Raw genomic sequence first — 25,369 nt, 5'->3', positions numbered from 1 at the left:
CCGAAGCGCGAGGCAGCGCGCGAGAGGAGCACGGGACACTTCCGGTCGGGCCTTTCACAATAAAATACTGGTGACGTTTACACAACCGGGGCCAGACTGACAAAATCCAAACAGTTTAATTCCCAAAGAACACTGGGGTTTAAAGCTACACTGCTGGATTCAGGTTTTTATATACTCTAAATGCAGCTATCTAAATAAATTTACAACTTTAAATGTAAATTTGGATAGAAAAACACACATTTTTTTCAACGCAGAGAAAATGAATATAATGCAATAGAAACGCTTCTTTAATTAGAGAGGGGAATTCTTTAATCAAAGTACGACTGCCTGAATGCGTTCAACGAAGACACTTTGTTTTCTGAAGCTAATATTTTCCTTTTCCACCTTCCTCATTTGATCAGGTTCAATTCAGCATCGACCCCTTCAACATCAGCACTGTTGGACTAATTCCAGCTAAAACCCTCAAGGACTGTTCAAGCAAGCACAAATAATGGGACTAAAAGGTCTGAATGAAAATGGTGCCTTCACACACATCCTCCTCTGAGTTCTGTCCTCTTCAGAGGGTTGACGGGGTCAAGAGTGTGGAATCGGTTTCTAAACAGTGTCCTGCCTCAGTGAGGCAGGCTGCATCCGGCTGATGACAAGCGACTGTCATGTCATTCATTTTTATTATCATTATTATTATTTCAATAATTTATGATCGTTATGAAAGCGCTGGGTTGTTTTTTCATTTTATTTTGAAAATCCGTCCGCATTTATTTTGGCGGCGCGCGTGCGGAGGACTTCCAGCTTGACTGAAAACGGATCCGGTGCGTTTGTACGACACGGCCGCGTCACAGGGGCGGGGTCACGCGACCCGTCTTTAAGGACAACGGGAGGACCCGGGCCGTGGAGAGGCTGACCCACGCGGGGACGCGGACCCCGCGCGAGCCTCCTCGCGGCCTCGCGGGGAGAGAAGAGCCTGGACTGCTGTCAGGGACCCGAACCAGACCGGAAACTGCAGAGCAGCAGCCGGAGAGGAGCTCAGATCCTCTGCAAGCAACACAAAGGTCATCCAGCAAGACACGAACTCTGGAAAATAAAAATAAAACTCCAGCTGAGGATCTTATTATTATCGGTCATTAATTCATTAATTAGCAAAGCACCACAGGATACCAGTTCTGGGTGTCGGTTCGATTCTGCACGGCGTGCTTGATAAAATGATAATAAGTGTTGTTCCTCAGCAGAGTCACAAGTTCTACTGTTCAGAAGATCCAAGAGGATTTCACCATAAGTCATGCTCCATGCTCCATGCTACATGCTACATGCTACATGCTAAAGCCTCTCACACACCAGCAACTCTACATGTATCAGAAGTAATCCTAGGAGGCACACAGGGGACGTGACCCCCCCCCCCCCCAAAAAAAAAAAAAAAATCATTGTAAACACAAATACATTTTTTTAATTATATAGTAATGTCAAATAACAGTACAACACAAGCAGTGCAAATTAGCAACAATTAGAAAGCGTTCGTTAATTGTTGAAATACCCCCACCCCCATTCTTCAAGGTGGTTCGGTCCACATGGGGGCGTGGCTAAAACCACAGCACTGGAAAAGCCAAATTTATCAAACACAAGCTTGTTACATGAGAAGTGGCACTCCTCCTGCCCAGTCCGGTTGTTTGATGTTATTATATCACTCTATTTTACTTTCATACTTTGAGGACTTCTTTTTGAGATTAAATTTCTTGTGAAACTACTTTAATGGACTGTCAGGGAAATTGGAGCAGGTTGCAGAGAAATTCTATTAGATGTGTTAAAGGTGGCTCATCGTCACCTTCCTCCCAACGCTATGTCGGTATCCACGGTTGAATACTAAAAAAAACACTGCATACAGGTATTTTATGGACAAATACAGAACAATAGTATTACAGCTTTATTTAACATGCTGAGGGCTCGACCTTGCAACGGAGGAGATGCGAGCAATGTTTTCATTGTTTCAATGTTTCATTTCCCTCAGATGTTTCAGGGCTCAAACTCCAGCAATGCTACATGCTACATGCTGAATAATGTTTCCATGCATTCTTTAATATAGTTATTTTGTATGTTTCTGAGATTGCCTCTTTTACTGATCACTTCTTCCAGTTAATATTTGATATCTTAGAGACTCGGTGAGAATATTATTTTGATTTGCTCCACTGTGCCTTCTGACGTTCGTATTGTTTATTCTGAAACAAATAGGCTAATTTGTTTTCCATTTCCATTTTGACCCAGCTTGGAAGGTTAGCTTTGCGTTAATACCGTATTGAATTGGCTAACAGGTGTGCGGCCATCTGGAGCGCGTAGAATAGCATACATCTCTTTATGCACATTTATCATCTCCATGAATAGGAAATCAGGACACACAGCGTTATTTTTCTGAGAATTTGTATATTTGATAACCAATAAGAAGAGTTCTAGGGCAAAACGCTTTGTGTTCTTTCTCATGCATTGTAAGAGTATGGATAACGTTGTCATTTCAAACATCCAAAATGGATATTTAATCCTCTTAAAGCCAGACAGGTTGAATGCACAGAGCTGCCAGCCGCGCCGATGCAGCGATAAAGAAATCCAGCGTTATATAGGTCAGCTGGTATAGCTGCTTGTGTAAAGATTGTTAAATCTTAATGTCCTGTCAGAGGAAAGTAGGTTGTCATGGTGCGCCAGCACATCAAGGCCCGTTTTATGAATATTACAGGGGATCAGCTGTGGAGTGTTTATCTGACAGCTCCAACCCGTGTGTTCTCCCTCCCGCCGGCTGACATGATGCCCGTCGGTTTGGAGGGAAATCAGGGTCGCTGTCTGCAGACGCCGTGACCACATGAACCGTTCACACCACTTTCAAAACCCGCTAAGCATCTGAAATAAAAACATAAAGTAACACTAATGAAGTGTGACCGCCAGGTGGAATTGATAACATTTTTAGCTGTTGTTGCCATTTAAAGGTTTTGTTTTTTTCATGATTTTTCCACTTTAACTTTCACACAGCTTTGGCGTTTTGTCCTCTTCAGCTATCATCGCTGTTTTTAGCCGCTATGCGTTTTACAGTGTTTCCAGCAGTTTTAGCTCTACAAGCATGTTGTTCGCCTTTCTGTCTTCGTTTTTCTTTGATTTGTTTTCATCTTTCTCTCCTTTGTATTTTTAATACTTTCTTCTATTTTCCTTTTTATGCTATTTTCTCCTGTTTTCTTCTTTTTGCTTTTCCCGATTTTTACTTTTATGTTTTCTTTTCCTTTTTATTTTTTCTTCTTTTTTCCTTTTCCTCAACGCCATGGCTGATTGAGCTGTTTCACCTTTTTTTTTTATCTGTTTTTGAAGTGAAGACTAGACTAAAATCCAAATACAATACAAAATGAAAATAAATGTTTATTTACATGCATTCTGAAAGCTTGGTGGGGCCGCTCCAGAGGAGCTGAAGAGCCCCACGAGGCTCCAGAGCCGCAGGTTGAACTCCCCTTTAATAAACCGAAATGTAGGCCGAGGTGCGGCGGGAACAGTGAACGACAATCCCGGCATTTCCCTGGTTAAGTAGTCTCAGTGCGCTTTGCAGAATGATTATTATTTCGTGGCGTGTGCAGAGGATAATTATTTTTAAAAATGACTCCGTTGGTTAATCATTCACACAAAAAAACACTGCCGCTTTATTTAAAACGCCTCGAAGATTTCACAGAGTGTTTACTCATCAATCAGTTTCCATGGTGAGGTGGCAGAGCTGCGGCGCTATTAATTTCTCCACTGCTGAGACATATAAATGAATATTATGGATTAAACAAGAGTATTATTCATAATCCAACACTACAATGTCTGTCTCTCATGGATTTATCTGCTTGTTTAAGTGTGATTATTGCAGAAAAAAAAGGAGAAAAAATCTTGTTTTTCTGCCTATTTTCTTTAAAATATATGTGCAATTTCTAAAAGATTATGATGAAAATGCAACAACATTTTGATTACTGGCTTCTAAAATGACTCATGTACTTGCTTCCGAATCTGTTGAAACTGTAAACAAGCTTTGTATTTTGCTGTTTTTCTAATTAGCTGGGGAAAAAAAGTTTCTCCGCCTGCTTTAAAAAGCTGTGTACAATCCAGAGAAGCAGTTATGGACAGTTTGACAGATCTGCTTTAGATTCTGTGATCATGCTGCAGGACTCCAGGCGAACATGTGATGGTGAGTATTGTGATAAACCCTTATGCAGATGATGTGAATGTATCTAGTGCAGTTGGGCTCCATGTGATTAGTGAAACCGGTTGACATGAACAACATTCACACACCACACATGGAAACATCTCAGTCCAATCAGTCTTTTAGGATAAGCGTAGTGTGCGTGTTGATGTCAATAAATCTGCATTTTGTGGTTGAATTTCAAAGTCCCCACCCTTCAGTGGCAGAACATCATTTACAGTCTCAATTAATACATCATTCTCATTCGTTTTTAAGACCTGTGTCAAACACACCAACAGCCTGATCTCTCAGCTGTAGTATCCTTTTTTTAGTGTGAAACCCATTTTATTACCGGCAGACTGAGGAGTTTAATGGTCACACATTGTCAGCGTTGTGTGTCTGATTTATGGATTAACTCCAGGGTAGGGATTTAGCACCTTTTTGCCGATTGCTTAGAAAAAAAAAAAATCTCACATTTAAATTACTGTGACCTGGTTTCAGCATACTTAAAGTGGATTACAAAAAAAATAGTGCATTTGTGTAAAATACCTCTATTCCGTATGCATGACGTGCAGTTTTGCTTCATGTCTGTTGTGTAATGTAACTTCCATATCGAAGCTGTGGCCTGAGCTGAGTGTGAAGGATTACTGCTGTGGGGGTTCTACCCATAATTAGTGAATAGATTTTACTACTTTAAGTCGTGCATTTTGACACAGACACACCAATGGTGACAGCTGCCATGTAAGGTGGCAACACATCATTGGGATGGACTTGCGTCTTGCACAAGAACCTTTGGACACATACAGTGGACAGGGCGAGAACGGCGGTCGACGATCTGATGTTGGGATTGGAAGACGACTCACTTCACCATCAGAGAACCAAATGTACCCAATGCTCTTGTGGACAAATCAGATCTAGTCTGGTACACTATTTGGGGCACATAGAGGGTTTTAATGGCAGCGTTCCAACACAGATGCGCATTTTGTACCAAGGTACAGATCGAATCTAGTGAGTGACTCAAAGTTACCTAACTAGCCGGACTGCCAAGAGTCTTCAGGCAGATTGTTCTGCAAACATCCAGCCAAGATCGACACGGGGGGATCTAGAGACTCATGGAGGGACTGTTGTCAGCCATCAAGCAATTATCTTTTATTGTGAAAAATCATACTGAAAAATGAACACCACTATCTGATATTGGTTCAGTAATGCATGCAGTACTCAGACTAGGAAAACAGTCGCGGTCTTGGTGCATCCCTACTTACAGTCGATGGAAGAACCTGAAGGAAGCTTACCTTGTTCACCTCAGGCCCATTCCACGAAGCTGAATGTTCTCTTATCAAGGTAGCTTCAGGGATTCATTCACAGTTTTTCTGTCATACGACTCTGGTTCATCTCTTACAGGAGTAGATCACCACTGTGACTTATCCTGAACAGCTAACCTACTCCGGAGCAGGTTATGTTCTGGGTAACAGATCAAGGAGTATAAAACCTCTGCCTCCCAATCAATCAGATCTATTGAAAAGTGAGGAACGCTTTTGAGAGAACGGGCTTTTAGGGACAGTTGCAATTCTTTGGCATGATCGAATAAAGTATTGTCATTGAGCACCAGAGAAACTAGAGTCCCACGCCTGGCCTGGTCTTTGGTTTGAGCACTATTCACTGTGTCACCAACAAGCAGAGACCTATAGACTCATGACCCAGGTCAGATGTGGGGAGACTCCATCCTCAGTGATAGTTAGCTACTCTTTGGTGTGTACATAAATGCTGACATCAATTTTTTTTTTTTTTTTGCCATGGGTACATCAAGGAGAAATCACGAGACCATCACAGTGCAAACACAGAGAAAGACACACCTTCGATGAGTCACCAGTTAGGCTCATATTTATGTTTCTGGACGAGAAATCAACACATGCACAGGGAGACCATGCAAAAAAAAAAGAGGTCCCGAACCCAGTCGTAGGATTTTTCTTCCACTGCACCACAATGCCAGTGTCTTTTAAAACACATTCAGATATTCGAGAAACTATTAACTGGCCTGTATGTGGTATGATCGAGCATTTCAACCAGTTACAGTGCTGCAGTCATTTTCCAGGCTGGAGGTGGCACCGTCTGGATTTGCACTAGTCCAGAACGGCACAAGTGACATTGTTTGCCCTTGTTCAATATTTGAAGCAAATAGGTCATTTATCTGTGTGCATGTTGGCACAGTCTGAAACCTTTGATGGATTTAACATTTATTTTCAGAGCTGGGTCAATCAGTTCACTCTGTGACGTGTTCACAGGTTTAAGAAAGTGAGGCTTATTATAATGGACGTGTTGTCTGCGAGCCTCATCTGTCTCTACACCTTAATGAAATGCCATCTGCTAAACTGGCAGCTTCAGTCCAAGAACGCAAATATCAGTTTCAACCTCTGAGAGCAAATGAGCCTGCTTGAGGGGCATGCAAATGAGCCTTACCTTCCAGCTTTCCCCTTCTCCAGCTCATGCAGCTTTTCCCCAACAGAAAACACCAGTCATTTTATTTTTGGCTGCGCCTGGATCGTCAGTGTGACTCAGGAAAAAGTGCGGCACACTTTGGCTCTTCCCAGTTTTCACTGGTAAAGCTCTGCACCTGATGAATCATGCATGCGAGCCTCCCTTGTGCCATTGTGCGAATCTCGCACGAGGGGGAGTCAACCTTGTCCTTGATCGCCAAGGTAACTTGATGAGGCTGCCTCAGCCCCACAGCGGCGGCCCCTCCCTCTCATGGGCAACTGCTACATTGGTAGAAATGCAGCGGAAGGTCAACGATTACAGTTTTCTTTCACCCGCTCCTTTTGTGAAAACAGACATCTTAAAGTGATCTGATGACAGGCAATTTCTCAAGACATTCTTCAAATCCAAAGATCCAAGATAAGTTTCACAGGAGGTAATGTGAGTGTGTTTCTGAATACTTGTTGCATGCTGGGAATAAAACTGTAAGAGGGTGAAAAAAAAAAAAACCTTTCAAGGTTCAAAGCTCTAGTTTCACAGCAAATCTAAATCTTCCTGTCAAATGGCTTTGCACGCTTTTGTTGGCACTGAAATCAAGAGTGCACAGGTGTGCTCTTTGTACGTCTCCACGTGTTTCTGTCCCCGCTGGAACGGACATTTCAGTCTGCACGGCGGGAGCGTCAATAATGTGAAAAGCACAGTTGGATTGCGTGAAACGCAGCTCTTTATTGGGTATTTTCACATACAATGCCACTCACATCGAGGCATTTACTTCACACTAACACAAGGTCACATGTACAGGATCTCATCTCCATCAACAATTACGTTTGTGATTTATTCAATTTTTGTTACCATGGTGACACTTAAAACACACACACGCACACGGGCACCCCCCCCAAAAAGAAGAAAAAAAAAAAGGTATCTCTATCCATGCTGCCGGGAACACTGAACAGATGAACAGTAGCCAGTTATCAAAAGAACGGCACAGATTTGTCAAGAAAAAGGAAGTGGAAAAAAAAAAAGAAGAGTTGGATTTGACATTTTTGGGGTGTGTTCACACCAGGGGTGTTTAAAAGAGGTCTAGAAGTGTTGACTGTTCCCTTGGCGAGTTCGGCTGAGTGCCAAATGAAGCCATTTGGTGTCCGATGATTCACCGACACCGATGATAGGATTCTGCGAGCAAACTTCAGCCCGAGTGTCGACGAGTGGGATCGCAAGGGGGACAAACTGCCACCGGGAGGATTCTAGAAAAAGGACCTGTGGTTTTCACCAGAACAAAACGCTCCGCAGCTAACCGAGTTTCTCAGGAGTTCATGATTTTTACCAGCTTCCACTGAATGAGGAGGATACCGACTGCAACAAAGTGGCGTCACTGTTGAAGGCAAAGCTAGCTTGTTGGTGTAAATCGGCCTTGATCCCACTTGATTTGTTACAGGGTTTAAACACTGAGATGCGTGACGTCATCGCCGGCGCTGCCGCCACCACGTCCACAGAAAAAGGGCTGGGGGGAAAAGATACAACGCAATTTGGTCTTTCTAAAAAGTAGCTGTATTTTGATTTTGATTCTTTTTGGCTGAAGCAAAGTGGTTTTGGAGAAGAGGGTAAGGTAGGGCGAGGGGTAAGAAGAAAGGGGAAGAAAGTGGGGCGAGGGCGGAGGTGTTCGAGGTAGGAGATAAGGGGAGGTAGAATCGTGGTGGTGGCTGGCAGCGGAGGCTCTTAAAGCATCGGGAGGGGGACGGCAATGTGAGGTACGCCACGGCGTCGTCAAACTCAGGAACCAAGACAAAGGCTTGAGAACAAAGGCTACATATCAAAAATTCAGAGAACTGAAAGGAAACAAGGAAAAATGACCTTAAATGTCACAAGTGAGGATGATAAATAGGAAAGAAGCTGACAAGAATTTACAAAAAAGGATGTTGAAGGACTTGTAAAAGAAAGTTTCCATTATGACCAAGAATTCAGAACATCATGATGAGAATAAAGGTGAAACTTTCAGGAAAATGCAGAAAATCAGCAGGCAAAAAAAAAAAAAAAAAGGGAAAGAAATTGATATATGTGGAAAAAGTTGAGAGTTGCTTCAATTTTTAAAATCTTAAGTCAAAGAAAAATATTTTCTGAGCAGATGTTTGACTCTGTGAAACACTGAAAGCTATGAAGCGTTGTGTCATCAGCGTACGTGGGTGAAACTCAGTGAGGCCACACTCAAAGTGGGGGGTTTGGGGGCTTCTCATCCTCTTATACTCCTTTCCCACTGCAACTCGCGGCTGCATGCAGATGCGGGTCTAGCCGCCTGCTGGCGAGCCGCGATGCTGCGTTTCCCCGTGCTGATGGTGTCCCGCGTTGATGACATCATCAGCGCGACGGAGCAAAACGAAAGTAAACAATGCAGAGGAACACAGTCCTCATTACCTGTAGACAAATCTTCTGTTCACCATGGATCAAGAGAAGCTCTCTGGTCTAGGAAATCTCACGCTGTGTCCAGAAACAACAACTAGCGCGCAAACGTAGCCGCGCTGCGTCGACGTCATCATGTAAGTTCCCGGATGTGTCCCTCCCACTAAAAGCCGCTACAAACTCACCCGGCAAACTACCGGGTCGATTTCCGGGTCAACGACCTGGCTGAAATCACAGGTCAAACGCTTTCCCACTGACATGAGGAGCCAATAGTTAGCGGGTTTAAACGGGTTTTTTGGCCAGTGGGAAAGGGGTATTACAGTTGACACTCCTGCATTTGAGTGCTCCTTATTTCTACCTGTAGATGTTTGACTCCATGTCAAGCCAATCAGAGGCTTCAGTCCCTAATAAGCAACACCACAGAGCACAAAACACTCCAGCTTTCGCTTTCATTCCGAACTATGTCATTGCTTTTTTTTTTCGGCTAAATGAGTGAATTCAAAGGCGGCGATGCCCCCCTGCAACAAACCCAGCAAGATTAAGAGGAAAGAGGAGAGCGGTGGGCGCGTCGTCTCAAAGAACATTCGCGTTTGGATCAAGCAGATGAAACCGGCTCTACTGTACAACCCACAGTGCGTCTGCACAACGAGCAGGCGAGATTGGGCAGGATTTCATCAAAAGGGGTCGAGTGGAGTGGGACTGAATTGGGTGATGAGATCGCCATGGCAACGAGGACCTCCGCGGTGTGGAGCATGAGGGGAATGTAGGAGGGAGTCTCACATCGAAGTGGTCTAAAGTGGAGGGAATCGCTCTTCACGTTTTTTCTCCTACTTCTTGCGGCTTTAGGAGATTCTCATGGCCGCGGACCAAGCACTCGCACTAATGAACTCTTCACACACTCGCACGCACACGCCGTAATTGCAACTCACACTGTAACAGTTACATAACGAAGCTACGCGGACAACTGAGGCGCCGACGATGAGCTTCCGTCGGCCTCTGCGAGCCAAAATAAATACCAGCGTCGAGAAAATAATGCTCCCTGACGGCAGCGACACACAAAAAATAAATGTAAACCAACATTAGATGAAAGATTAAAAATTTCACATCAAACTCCAAACAGACGTTGCAAGGAATCACATTTTTAAACTCAACTCATCGCATTCGTAGTTTTATAATGTCTTCAAACACATAATACATCTTTAAAGAGGACCTTTTATGTTGTCCCAGTCAAGCTGCTGTGATCACTGCTAGCTTTAATCCCGTTACAGGTTTACTCCTGATTAGCTTGTTGCACGATGAGGCTGGTGTCAAATTACAAAGCGCTTATTGCTTACTTTGAGACACCACATGAAGAGAGAGCGCTTTTAAAAAGGTTAACGAGAGGGTGCCGACCAAGACAAATCTTTTAACGAATCAGTTTTTTAAAACCGAGAAACACCAACATAAAAGGTCGTCTTTAAATTCTCCATACTGTACATTATTCCTCAGATTCCCTGGTTGACAAGCGGGACTGTTGGGTTGTGACATAAACCATCAGTAGTGCAGTTCAGAGGTGTGTGGGCTCAGGATTCATGTTTAGGGGTAAGGTTGAAGCAAACCACATGGTGGGACAGAAGGGAGGCCACACGTCGAGCCGTCCTAGAAGAGAAAGAAGACACAGCGAAACAGTGAGAACGAATGCTGCAAATCATTAAGATGGACTGTGAGCTTGAGGTTCCAGCCCCCTGCTGGCACCACAGCAGCAGGGACCGAAATGTTCAAACTGCCTCTTTCCTTCATTTCAGCTTTTTTTTTTTTCTTTCTTTCTCTCTTGGAGCTGATAAATATTCCAGCCGGAATGCCACTTGTGTCACCGCAGGCAAGTTGGCGGCAGGCTTCCCCTCCGCACATGCAGTCAACATGCAAACCCTGAGCTGTCACTGTCGCTTTGAGAGACTGGAGGAGTTTTTACAGGAAAAATACATGCATATGCAAACGCATGTGCCAAAAGATCTGCGGTTTGTATATGGAGAACTCAGCATGATGAATTCATCAAAGAGTAGAGCTGCTTTTGGATAAATTAGATTGGATTCATTATGTTTAATGTAATTTTCCACCGTAAACATTTGAAGCTGAGCAGCCGACGTTAACTCAACACTGGTCATTCAGGAGGAAAAAGAGAAGGGTTCTGTTTTGGAGAGTGGTGTGTGTGTGTGTGTGTGTGTGTGTGTAGATACAGATCTGCTCTGCAGTTTGTGCAGATTTCAGAGAATTTACCGAATGTGATCTCAGATGAAAGCAACATGCCAACGGTGTTCAGCAAGCTGATGCTAGTTTTAACTGTTGCTGGAGCACACAGGGACATAAACACTGGTATGAAGCAAAAAGTGAGTTTCAGAGAAGAAAAAAAAAATACGGACAACTGGCAGCCTGCGGGGCTCATGCCGCCCACGTGCTCATTCTGTGCAGACCGCGATCCAATTTCAAGAAAACCTGACGAGAGGAAGCCCGTTTGACAACATTTGAATCAATTAATAGTAATTACTGTAAAACCGAAAGCATTCTGAGGGGAAATATCCCCAATAAACTTATTTTCCAAACATAAGGATTGGCATGAGCCCTGGGTACGGTCCTGTCTGTTGTAGGTTGGTGAGACTGTTCAGCTGCTCTCTGATGTTTTGGAGAAGCAGCTTTCAGAAAGACGTCTGCAGGACTCCCCAGAAAAGTAAGACAAACAGATTTCCCATTTAAGCCACGTCTTGCAAATACAGCTCGACTGTAGCTTTAGCGTCCAACTGAGGGAGCATGTGAAGCCCTCACGGAGAAACTGAAGCCTTTTTAAGATTAACGAGGCGCTGGAGCCTCGATCTTTGAGGAAGTCAGAGGGATTCCATTAAAACGCGGCCTCTGAAGCCGCTGTCAGGCTGGAGGTACGCCGCGTGGAGTCTTTATCCACTTCATCTCATTCAAACTGTATTTGAGCAGGTAAGCCGCTAAGAACAAACGTATGTACACATGGCACAATGGCACCCTGCCCATCAACCCAGAACAAAGCCGGCGGCAGACAGACGTTTGCTCACAGACGCCGCACGGGTTCCTGAAGTCCGGACCGGAGCGACGGCGGGCTTGTCAGAACGTGCAGCGTTCGGAGCAGAATGGAGCTGGATCTGTTGAGATGAGGTCCAACATCTGCAGCAGAGCTTCCTCATCATGTGTGTGATGTGTGTAGAGCCAACACCACTCTGGCTATTCTCTATCCACCGTTCTTCCACCATGTTGGTGTTCAGGCAGTGTTTCACGCTCTTGCATCAGTTGGGACGCTGTGCGGGTTTATCATGCTGAATATCGCTCCTCCGTTTGAGGCGTTGGCCTCGTCGTCTTATTCCTTTCATTGAACCGGTGACTCCTCCAGCCTCCAGCATCCTGCGCTTCAACACATGCCCAGGGGTCAGGGGGTCAGGGGGTCAGGGGGTCAAGGCCTTTTCCGGCATTTTTCATTTAAATTCGTTAGACTAAGGCTCCGTTAATAAAACGACAGAAACACTGAAAAGGATGTGGTGAGCATGTTGGGCGTCGAGTGGGAGTCGCTGGCTGTTTGAATAATGAGGACACACACACACACACACACACACACACACACACACACACACACACACACACACACACACACACACCCCCCCCACCAAGTCGAGGAGAATATGGAGCAGGACCAGGAGAATAGGGACTGGGAGTAAGGATGAAGCGCTGTCTCGCTAGACAGTTAAAAATCGATACACATGGAACAAAGTAAATCAGTAGCTTAAATTAAAAACGCATCGTAATGCAAACAGCAGAGGGCGCAGTCTAGTTTCTGAGAGCTTTCCTTCCTTGATCAATGTCCCGGGCTGCAGTGCGGAGAGTGACCAGACCATCAGTGCAGCTTCTTGCATTTTTTTTGTTCCGTACTCACCCTCAGGCGTTTCCATTATTCAATATGCTGCATTTCCAATTGCATCAGAAAAGTATTGAAAAAACAAAACAAAAAACCAGAGTGTCGGAGATGCGGCGGCGTTTTGGCTTTTCAAGGTCGGTAAATGAAAAGGGTGAGAAAATACCAGACAGACCAAAATGATCCAACACAATTAGCCTCGGATTGTTTGGATTCTTCTCACAGATTATTTAATATGAGGTTTGTTTTTGAACTCAGACAAAAGATATTTTAAGTCATTCCTTTCCAAACCGAGGTAAACATGCCTTACAGTCAGTTACTGGACCTTCCAGAGAAATTAAAAGCTTGTTTTAATGAAGAAGACAAGAAAATATGTCACAATGTGTCTGGAAAAGGATGAAAACATGGTACTGTGGACATAATGTTTAGAATGGCATCAGGAGGGGAGCTTAGCGAGTCGTCACGTCCTGGACTGGGGGCCATGCCACCCTGGAGGCCGTGCATGTGCCGAGCAGCTCGTCATTATGGCCGTGGTGCACTGTGCAGCAGCAGCAGCAGCAGTAATGTTTCAGAAAAGCTGCGTTTTTACCCGTTTCCACGGAGATGGAATGTGAGTGTTTTCAGAAAGTTGCGTTTGCAGCACCGTTGTCGTGTGAAGGCGTGCTGTGCTCACCGGGTTTACTCCCAGAAGTACCGCAGATACCATATAGTCTCATTCTTCAGCTGAGGGCCGAACAGAGGGTTGGCCTGGGCCAGGATGGCTATCAACCAGCTGTGTGGAGAGAGAAAGAGTCAGCACGACCGTCACGTCTTCATCCACGGACAGTCCGATGTTCAGGCAGCGTCTGAAACCTCAACGATCATGGTCTAGTGGTCTAGTGCAGGTTTGTCATTAATAAGGCCCGTGGACCAAAGCTGTTCCACTAAACACTCCAATCTGGTCCACCAAACCACCAGGAAAAGGTTGATTTTCAAACAATTTTGTAAAGGTCGCTGCCGTTAGCGTGACGCTGCCATGACAGCTAGCTAGCTACCTGGTTGCTGTCAAACAAGCAGAATGCAGTTATTTTGGACATTTCATTGTATTTTGCACCAGGTTTCAGTAAAATTGCCATTTTTGTTTGTAACTGCTTGGTTTTGTGGATGTACAGACTTTTTCATCAAACCTGCACCAAAACAAAGAAAACTTTTAAAGTTCAAGCATGTGTGACGCCCCTGATGCAGAAGATAAATCTGTCAGTGATATGGATTTAGAAGACATTTATCTGTGTTTCCCTGTCAGTCCCTTCACCAGCAGGATGGTCCTGCACACTCACACAGAGGAGCTGGAGCGCCCTCTACTGACTGAATGGGAATCCTGCATGCTGCAGATGTGATCATTATTGGCCTGTGGGCCACGTGCCGCCCTCTGATTGGTCGCAGGAGGCTCTGAATGCTCATTGAGAAGTGATCAATTAAGTGTAAATTGGGAAAGAAGTGTGTGAACATGTGTCTGCACTTGAAGAAATGCCAGAATTGATTACAGCGGAGCAGCAACGGGAGCTTATCAGTGTCAGTTCAGTATCAGTTTTTTGGATTTAATCAGACAAGCTGATGCTGTTGTTTCCTAATCAAACTGACAATATGGTATTTTCTCAAGTGGCCCCGAGGTTGTGAATGCTGCTGCTTTGGGATAACTAAGTCCCTGAAAGCTATGTAGTTTCAGAGTATTCAGATCCTCCATCGTAGATTCACCTGTCATGGGCCGGAAAGAGAAAAATGAGCTTCTCATCAGCTCTTGTTGTCATTAAGACGAATTTCTTTAAGAAAAAAAGACCTGAGGAACTGATAAGTAGCATTCGACATTTCTATGCTGTGATTTTGGTCAAAAATGAGATGGACGGACAAGACTGATAAATCTGTCAGCACCACAACTTCAAATGATAAAAGCAAACTGTGCAGGAGAGGAAAGAAGCCCAACAGGCTCATCTGAAATCCTCCTCATCAATAGTCACAAGAGAAACCCCTCTCAGAATCAGTGGGATACAATTTGAATGATTTATCCTTAAAAAAGAAGAAAGAAGAAGTTCCATTTGATGGAAAGTTGACGCTTTGAGGTACAACAAAGTGGAAACCGAGGCCCTGTTTACACGACAACACTTCAAGTGAAACAGCATCGTATTGCTTTATGGTTTCAGAAAAGTTTTGGGTTTAAACAGCAACGTTTAAAAAAAAAAAGTCTGTTTACATGGAAAAGCTAGACGTGCTGAAGACACGCTCTACACATTAACAATGAGAGAACACAGATATTCGTTTGGATAGACAATGAATTTAGATAGTTATTATAGTGACTCTCAACTCTAAAAATATCAAATCCAGGAGATTATAGGCTGGGACCAGGACCTTATGGACGGGGAGTCATGACACCCTGGAGGAAAACACTGCCGATATTGTCAGTCCACTCACACACACACACACACACACACACACACACACACACACACACACACACACACACACACACACACACACACACACACACACACACACACACACACACACACAGAAGAACTAAGTTTCTACAGCTGTGGTGTGCAGAAGCAGAGGCAGTGTTTCAGAAGGTTGTGTTTTCCCCAGTTTCCATTCAGATGGAGCTGGAGGGTTTTTGAAAAGTTTCACCTCCAAGGCTACTTTTAAAATGAAGTGTATACCATGGAAACTCAAATAGAGGCTCCGAGCTCCACTGGGTAAACAGACATCCAAAAAAGTTTTCAGATTCACTTGAAAACGTTGTCGTGCAAAAGGGGTTTTATGATCTTTTGGGTTCCTCGTTGGATCGGAGTGAAAATCTGATGACAAAACGAAAAAGCAGTGAAATGTGTCTCTACAGTCTTGATTATTCTGAATTTACCTAAACATTACTATTCACGTTTGTAGAGTATTAATGGGATTAGTGAAACTTGACGCTGCAAAGCAATACGAGGTTCATCGGTTCATATTTCTGCAACAATATGCCAAAGAACACATTGCCTCCAGGACCTGGCTGCTGACAAACAATACACACTTTCAAAGTGTTACTAAATATCAGGTGAAAATAAGCGGACGTGTACTTACAACAAATAGCAGCAGATGGCTGTGAGGATGAGACTGGTCACAATCACACTGTCAGAGAGAAGAGAAGAGAGGCGTCAGTCACACTCCGGCAATGAAGCCATACGCTGTTTTATCATGAGAGCGTCTTCTGGACGTGCAGAGAAAACCCCTCAGACACGTGTTCGTCGCCGCTCTTTGCTCGGTGGGTTCCATCACCTCGTCTGCAGGACAACTGGAAACTTTACATGGAATCTGTGTTTCCACACATTAAAAACTCGAATCCAGAAATGCCAGAAACACAGATGTTTTAAAAGTCCACCACCATCTTTTTTTTTTTTATTCCACAAAACAATGATGCATTTTTCCCAGGGCAAACGTTATAGGAAATCTTCACGCATGTTGTCATTTAACAAGTCATGAGGTGGTACTGAAGACAAGAAAATTATAAAATAAAATTTAAAAAAGATGGTAGTCCACCATCAACTGCCAGCAGCATCAACCTGTTTTTCTCATCCATGTTTGACAATTTCTGAGTTTTGTTGAGTAGGATCATCTGCACTGGATTTTTCTTGATTGCTTTGGACTTTCGCCCTGTTGAAGTAATATTTGAATGATGAGATGAAATACAGTCCATCTTCAACAGAAAATATTGAATTTTGACTCAAGTCCACCTGAAGAGGAGGCATCTGGGAAAATATATAATATGATGTCGGTCCACTCTTTGCAGCTTGGGCAGTTTACTTTCAACACGGTTACCGAGTGCTTTCATGGGAATTTTAGACAATATGTGAAGTCAGACTCGGCTGTGAAGGGCTGGTGAAGGGCTGGTGAAGGGATGGTGAAGGGCTGGTGAAGGGCTGGTGAAGGGCTGGTGAAGGGCTGGTGAAGGGCTGGTGAAGGGATGGTGAAGGGCTGGTGAAGGGCTGGTGAAGGGCTGGTGAAGGGCTGGTGAAGGGCTGGTGAAGGGATGGTGAAGGGATGGTGAAGGGCTGGACTCTGTGCAGGCCTGGCCAACTGGTTCATCCACGTCTTGATGGACCTCGCTTTGTGCGTCGGTGCTGGCATGTTGGAGCAGAAAACAGCCAAACTCCAAACTGTTCCCACAAAGTCTGGAGTACGAAAAAGTCCAAAATGTCTGTGTGTGCCGATGCTTTCAGAGTTGTTTACACTGGAACTAAAGGGCCGAGTCCAACTCTCTACCAACGAGCCCACACCATAATCCCTCCTCTACTGAACTTCACACTTGGTACAATGCGAGTATTGCTCAACTGGCAACCGGCAAGCCAAGACTGGCAAACCGTCAGTTTGCCAGATGGAGCAGTGTGACTGTTCACTCCAAAGAACAGATCTCTGCTGTGGCGGCGTGCTTTACGCCACTCCATCTGACGCTCGGTGACGTAAGGCTTGGATGCAGCTGCTCGGCCGTGGAAACCCTCCATGAAGCTCTCTACACACTGTTCTGCAGCTAATCTGAAGACCACCGAAGTTTGGAGATCTGTAGCTATTGGGAAAGTTGGCAAACTCACACTCTGAGAGGCTCAGCATCTGCTGAAGCCGTGATTTTTTTTTTGTGGCCGAGTTGCCTGTGAGGATATGTCATGTCTGGACTTACTGCACAGGTGGCATCTTATCACTGCAGCAGGGGTGGAAAGTAACTAATTACATTACTCACGTTCCTGTAATTGTTTGCACGTTTTATGCGAAACAGCGCCCCCTGCAGGCCCTGGGCATAATGCAGCTTAGTTTGTTTGTTTGTTTGTTTGTTTGTTTTATTGTAACAATGTAACCAATGTAACATCTTGAAGCCCTCTGAGGCAACTGTTGTTGTGATACTGGGCTATACAAAAATAAATTGATTGATTGATTGATTGATATTGAGATCCCCATTAGCTACTGTTAAAACAGTTGCTATTCTTCCTGGGGTCTAAACTTCATCAGAAATATTTCTGCACCAACACTTAGCATCATGTCCACAACAGGATGTACAGACAACATTCATACCGACAATACAATAACATAACTTTCAACAAAGACGACATTAACAAAAGCAAAACAATATCAAAACAGACGAAATAGCTCACCATTATACAATCATAAATAACCAGTTCCATATGTTATTCCTCAGTGAATAAAAATAGTCTCATTTGTTTACAAAAATAGTAAAATACTCGTGCCTGTGGCTCGCGTGCACGGAAGAGAGGAACTCCTTCCTCACTCTTTTAGTAGCGCTCGAGTAAAATGTAAGTTTCTTTTCCCTGGTGGAGTCTGTGCTGGAGCTGTGTCAGTGCTAGAAGACAGTCTTTTCTTACTTTCTGGAAGATCCTGCTCAGTTGTTGCTCACTAAGCATCTGGCGGAGTAATGGCGGCCAAAACGAAACCTAACTCAATGAGGCCAGCCGGAGCGTGCATTACGTCATTCCTTTCAAATTCTCCCCAAAAAAATTTGTGGTGCCGGACCGGCACTGCAACTTTCAAGTGACAATTTAGCGCTGTTAGCGGTACTTGCAATGAATATGTCAGGGCACATTGTACACATCATTAAAAATGTGTAACATATTTATGGTGGAAAATAAGTATTTTTAAAGTTGAAAAACTCCTTAATGCACCTTTAAACTAATAATCCTGCATCTGAGAAAGCCTTGCAATTCATGATACAATCTTTTCATAAACGGACACTTTCTTCTTTCCGTTTTCCAAAATAACTTTGCTCACACACCAGCACGACAGTGTGCATGGAGGCAGAAAGCCAGTCTCCATTTTTCTCTGCTTACATGCAAACGCCAAACCGCAGTTTTTTTAAAGCTTCCACTTTTAATGCCAGAGTGGAAGCTCCATTAGTATCCTCGAAACGAATTGACAAATTACAATTGTTTAAGTTATATCTGTTCTTTTATTAGATCATTACCAAGACATATTGTATGAATAAATGTATCATTTAGATCACAGTTTGTCTTGTTTATTGATGTATACGTTCATTATTGTACTAAATATGTTTTTGTGATCAAATTTTGCATTCTGATGCACAAATGCATTGGGTGTAGAAAACATATCTATGAGTATAATAAATAAAATGCTGAGTGTTTAATAAAGGTAGTGATTTACATAGTAATGAAAATATTTGTATATTTATGCTTTCAGAGGAGACATCCATCAGAGCTGAAGGCCTTTGGTGACGGTGTGGCAACACGGAAACGAACACTGTAGCCTCCAGAAATGCTGCCCAAACAACTTCAACTGGACGACATGATGGCAGGACGGCAGACGTGTGCCACAGGCAAAAGTGGACAAACTTGTCATGAGCTTCATTTGTGTTGGGCTCCATCCATCTTCTGTGGTAGAGCGAGTATATATTCAGATAGTTCATGTATATAATTGAATTAGCTTCACTACCTTTTAAATAAAGCAGTTTAATTGATATGTACTTATGCATGTCCTCGTTTCTTTTTTGCACAACACAATAGAGGCAGAAAACACCTGTTGTTAAAAAGTAACTTTTTACTTTTACTCAAAGTACATTTTAAATCATTTACTTTTACTTGAGTATTTTTTGATGAGTAACTTTACTTGTATAATCACATCAGAGTAACAGTACTTGTACTTGAGTATAATATTTTTGTACTCTTTCCACCTCTGCACTGCAGCACTGCAATTTACTGAGCTCCTGAGAGTGGCCTATTCTTTCACAAAGGTTTGTAGAAACAATCCGCATGCCTGGGAGCTTCATTTAGCGGTGAGCTGAATTCAATGATTTGGAGAGCTGAGCAAACACTTGCCTGTAATGCATATGATTTCTCCTGCATACCGCAACATATGTACAACACATGATAAACGACTTTAGCTGCCAGCATGTAGATGCCGCATATGGTTCGTCAGAGAGGGGTGAATTGATGTGATAAAATGGAGTGGGTTTTCCCGGGAAACGTGCCTTATTTCCCGGGAAATTACACGCATTTCCACTCCAAAACAACAGTCCCGACGTGACGTCACGGTGACGTAAGCGACTGCACCTGCACAGCGTAACGTAAAACCAATACCAGCTTTAAGCTCGTGCTGGATGTAGCCGGATTTTCACAGGATGCAGGTGAATACATGAAAAGCTGAGAAACACGGCAGGGCGTGCGGTGTCTCCGGTGGGTTATTTCACCGTCTGGTGTCAGAGCGGAGCGGCGGACGGATGGATGCTCTCCCCGGGTGACGCGGGGCCTCCATCACATCAGCAGCACCCGACAAAACCCACGACTGTGGCCAAGCCGCTGCCGCAGAACGACCGCTCTACCGCCAAACGAGACGACCGTGTGTCTGGATTCAAATGCTGTCAGAAAAACGGAAATATAACGCGAACACGCGCCGTTTAATTGCGACCAATTAGCGGCGTCTGCCTCCTCCGCCTTACCCCCGGTTGGGTCCTTTGGGCACTAGGAAGGGAGCCACGACCCCCACCAGCGCCCACAGCGTGGTGAAGCAGATCATCGGCAGGGCGAGGCTGTGAGACACCATGGCTCCGGTCCGCAGCAGCACCGCACGGCAGGGGGAAGCAGGCTCCGGTTCGCCCTCGTAGAAATAAAGCGCATCAATGGCCGCTCAGCCAGCCCGTCCTTATCCTGATGGTCCCGCCCCGATCGGCTGCTGTGGGCTGTGATTGGTCCAAAGCCTCGAGGATGTGGGATCTAATTGGCTGAGCCAGCTGTCTGTCACTGTAAGACCGTCAGTGGTTGGACGGAGGATTAGTGACAGCAAATACAGGTTTTAATAATAATAATAATAATAATAATAATAATAATAATAATAATAATAATAATGATAATGATAGGACGAATCCTCTTTTACCTTTAAGAATTTTATTATCATACTGCATCATTCAATCCCAGTGAGGAAACTTCTTCAAATTAATTTGAAAACGTCTTTAAAAATCTCTCTATATATATGTAAAATATATTTTTTAACACACATGCATGCACACATATACATACACATACATGCAAAAATAAGTATATGAGATTAATAAATAATATCTATTCTATAAATATCTATTAATGAATCAATTATCTTCTCCCATAATTATATATGAAAATAATTAATACATAACAAACTATACATAAACCTGTCTAGAACACATTATGCATACATAATGTACATATATCTAAATCAACATGTCTGAAAATGGTGTAGAAAGAAGTAAAAGTAAGTCAATGATACATCTCTCCACGATTCTTCTGTCTACACCTTCCATTTGAAGCTGTACCAGTTTTGAAAAATGTAATCTTGCATCATTGCACGGTAGTTACATATTTTTATTGTTTTTGTTTTTTCTGATATTCATTCCAGGGACTGTGGATTTCCTGAGTGCTTACAGTGGAGTGACATTCTTTATCTAAAAAAATAATGCAAAGAATGTCTGGCTGCTACTATTTCATTCAATTTTGCAAATTTCTTGATGAGAACAATTGAGGGGAGTTGCTGGAAGAGACACTGGCCACAACAGTGAACATGACACGTGGTATAACATAAAAACAAAGCTTGACTACACCGACAAAATACATCACTGCAGAGGCGGAGTGTGGGTCTCAGTACAGAGGGGGTGGAGCATTCTCGATGGGCCCTTATGATAGTAATTTTACCATTCAAACAATCCCTCATGCTACCATCAAACAACACACTAATGCTCACTTTTATTGAGCCAAGCAAACCTATATGCCTCAGAAAGCAGAATAAAGTCACAAACCAGTTCACAAACTTGTTTTGAAGAACAAATACACACTGTAAAAAAAATTCCGCAGAATTTACGGTAAAATACTGGCAGCTGTGGTTGCCAGAAATTCCCCGTAAAAATTACGGTAACTATTATATTAGAAAAAAAACAGACTTGGCGGTCTCTTTTAGTTGAGAGCAATACAAGGCACATTCAAATAGGCAGGTGTTTAAGACCACAGCATTCTGATAAAGATAATATTTTTGAAGGTTTCACTGACTCACCAGTGGCTCCGATGTTAGGTTTTGGGTAGTACCGCTAGCGGCTAGCATAGTGTTTAGCATACTGTTTAACTTCCCTCCAAAGAGTTCAGATCAAGTGCAAAAGAAAAAACTTGTTAATGTCGCACAGCCAATCAGCGCTGGCTTACAGCTCTGATGCATTCATGGACAGTCGTGTTGTGGAAATTCTATTAATAAATGCACCAACGATGAGTTCCTTAATGATTCCTTTAATTCCAGTTGCAACAGGAGAGAAGTCACAGCTGCTCAGTCAGTGTGAGTTCTGAAATTTTGAGATACAGACTGATATTTATACCCCGCCCTGAACCCCTGTGGCCAGGGGCAGACATGTTAATGTCATTAACATGTCTTAGAGGCTGCCCTCAGATAGGAAGGGACACATATTTAACATATGAAGTGACAAAGGAACAACTCCAAAGACCCACCCCACTTCAAAACCCCTGTGGGTGCCAATGCATTAGCGAAGAACAGCATACAGACCACAGATACCATTTGGAGATTGCACCCGGTCAGGGGGAGACACATCTGCTCAAAATGCAACAGGGAAAACAGGAAAGAAACCCCCATTTGGGTTTGCTTGGTGTCAGGAATCCAGGGGGGCATCTGCTAAGGAAGTCTACTTGAAGGTGATAACCATCACATGCATCAAATACTTAAAATTTCCATCACAGTCATAATGTAAGAATTGGAAAATTGGAGCCCACAATCATATGCGTATACCTTCTTGCACACACTGCACATTTTATTATAATAATTTATTTATGAGTAAATGTGAACACGTCACATGAAACGGGGCCCTATGACCTTGTGGGCCCTGGGGCGACCGGCCCCTTGCCCCCACTCTGGCTCCGCTACAGCATCACTGTTATTACAGCATGACCAGTACTAATGACCTTAAAGCTCGTGTCCGGAGTTTTGAAAGAGAGAGGTTTTTTTAATCCAACATCTCGAGGTTCTGCCCTCCCTCTGCTTTCATGAGCGACCAAGCCACACCCCTTTAATTGTGCACGCGCATTATCTGTCAGGTGAAAATGAGAGCCTCCGACTCCTACAGCATCCTCCATGTTTGTTTACTTGTCTGTTTACGGTGGATGTTCAGCAGACAGTGGATATATCCGAGGTGAGCGCGGCGGCTGCTGCGGAGCTAACTCTCCTCTGCCTGGGTGAGCGGCCGTGCTCTCTGGCTGCGTGCACACTTTGATTGATGGCACGACAAGGCGGAAGCTCGAAATCTATTGGCTGAAGCTGACCGGCGCTTTTTCAGATAACATGGGGGTCTATGAGACTAAAGCAGGGCTCATAAATACATTTTTATATTGCTTTATGCCAATATTATATTGTAGTATCGAACCAGACTGACACATTTAAGCTCTGTTAAAAAATGATACATACATTGGAAACGAACGGAAACTCCGGACAGGAGCTGTAACCACAAAGGCAACAGCATGATGAGACATGAAAGACATGAAACTTTACAAACAGTGAAACAATCACATGAAGAAGCAGCACAGACAGGACAGAAATCCAAACTTAACACCAAGACCTGTTTATATCACAATGCTTCCATTGAATTTTGGGAGTCTGATTTTATGACAGTAGTGCTTCCAGCTGCTGCTAATTACATCTTTCCCAGTTTCTGCCATTTCTGTGAAATGTTTTTGAAACGCTGTTGTGTATACGTGAAACTTTTCTGAAGCTACAATGTGACATGATACGTTTTCATGTGAACAGAAACCAAGCTTCATGGCAGTTTCGGTGTTATTATTGCCACAGGTCACAAGAGCATAATGTAAGAAGACCTGTTTTCTGCCTGGTTTCTCCTGATGTTGTCAGGCACCAACCTCAACAACAGAAACAATTCGGTATGTGTTTTCTCTGCGGTGCAGACTCACTCTCACAGTGGATTGGAGAAACAAGTCAGCATGCATCCCTCCTGCAGTTTATTGTCATTCATGAGGGTCTTATCTAATCTCAACACTCCCAAAAGAAGTGATGCCATCAGTCCACAAACTGCTGCTCCCCAGGTTTAAGAGTCAGATGGTCGAGAAACACCAGAAGTTTAGCAAGCTGCGTTTCTCACTGCTTGTCTTATTGCTTTACACACTTGGCTGATTTCCAACTTCAAGTAATAAAGTCTTCAAACAACTGTATTGACGTTACAGGTAAGCTTGATTCCTATAAGCACTTTTTTTTTGTAATACAATAATTTAGATATACTTCATGAAATGATTCCCTGTGATATCGTGCACTTAGGTATCACACAGTGGTCATATCAACAATACCGTGGAGCTATGAACATATAATGATACTGAGGATATTCCGTGTTTAGGATGTGCACTGATTTGTGATTGTTCGTCAACTGAGTTGTCCTCGGTCAGAAGGAACAGGCAAAACTCCAGCCGTGCAGTTCTCAGGATTTATTGAAGAGATGAATGGGAGAGGGTAGATGGAGGTGGAGACAGATGGTGATGAAGGTTATTGCAGGCTTTCAGGTTTGGTGTTTGTATTTGTCATCAGTGTGTGTCTGTGTGAGTGTGTTCATCTGTAACAGAACAGAGAAAACAAATCTGTTTCAACGAAATGCAGCACAGAAGGACTGCAGTGCCGTGCAAATCCCCTAGAGGGAGCTCCAACAAAGCAAAAGGGGTCAACCCATCAAATCACCACAAATAGAACATGCAGATCATGTAAAATAGGGTATATACATGCAGAAATGTGAACACAAGAAGTTACATTCAACATATATGGATAGAATAAACACAGGATGGCGCATTATTGCAGCTACAGCCCATATAAAGAACAGTGGGTAACATGAGGATAATTGCACACAGGTAATAATGGCAAATACACATTTATATTATGTATCTCAACTACTTACATCTTATGGACGCACACAGTACAAGGACACACACTGTAAACACCCAATGCAAGTCGGATGGCAGTCTTTCAATCCAAGGTTGCTGCGCACATGTTGTCCACCAAAAACGAAACCTAAGTGGAGCGGCAGCTGCAAGGGACCCTGTGAATTATGGGTAATGTAGTCATTGAGGGCACGGACTTTTAACATTCCGTCTTCCAGGCAGTAATGTGAAAAACTCCACGATCCAAACCAAAGTACTGAACACAGTTCTGCTAAACTGATGGATGACCTGCCGTCTCCACAGAATTACTATGAAATAAATTCAATAAAACCCTTTTATTTTGGTACTCACAGCCGGAAGTGACTGTATTTTATCGCGGCGAGCGCTCACCTCACCGGAAATGCAGTCGGTCCTCGTGGCAGGTGACGGGCGGCGCACGGAGCCGGAGGAGGGAGGAGGGAGGAGGGGCACCGAGGTGCACGGAGGTGCGGGACT

The 25,369-nt window shown here is 43.7% G+C and overlaps 1 protein-coding gene across 1 annotated transcript; it reads right to left on the bottom strand.

Annotated features, from left to right (window-relative positions):
* Nucleotides 1-9,860: 9,860 nt before the first annotated feature.
* On the bottom strand, nucleotides 9,861-20,598 carry atpv0e2 (ATPase H+ transporting V0 subunit e2). The gene is made up of 4 exons (XM_030093964.1): nucleotides 20,416-20,598; nucleotides 16,044-16,091; nucleotides 13,624-13,722; nucleotides 9,861-10,681 (listed from the first exon to the last, which is right to left on the bottom strand). The coding sequence occupies exons 1-3, from the start codon at nucleotides 20,517-20,519 to the stop codon at nucleotides 13,629-13,631; spliced, it is 246 nt and encodes an 81-aa protein (XP_029949824.1). The 5' UTR covers nucleotides 20,520-20,598; the 3' UTR covers nucleotides 9,861-10,681; nucleotides 13,624-13,628.
* Between the last annotated feature and the right edge of the window lie 4,771 nt (nucleotides 20,599-25,369).

Source organism: Salarias fasciatus, chromosome 6 (assembly GCF_902148845.1).
Source record: "Salarias fasciatus chromosome 6, fSalaFa1.1, whole genome shotgun sequence".
Lineage (NCBI taxonomy): Eukaryota > Metazoa > Chordata > Actinopteri > Blenniiformes > Blenniidae > Salarias > Salarias fasciatus.
This window is presented reverse-complemented; position numbering and strand designations above follow the sequence as displayed.

Excerpts from the sequence above, each read along its gene's own strand:
- atpv0e2 (XM_030093964.1), bottom strand. The coding sequence starts at position 20,519 with ATGGTGTCTCACAGCCTCGCCCTGCCGATGATCTGCTTCACCACGCTG. Across the intron at positions 16,092-20,415 it reads CCCAAAGGACCCAACCGGGG|TGTGATTGTGACCAGTCTCA; the intron begins GTAAGGCGGAGG and ends TCTCTCTGACAG. Across the intron at positions 13,723-16,043 it reads GCCATCTGCTGCTATTTGTT|CTGGTTGATAGCCATCCTGG; the intron begins GTAAGTACACGT and ends CTCTCCACACAG.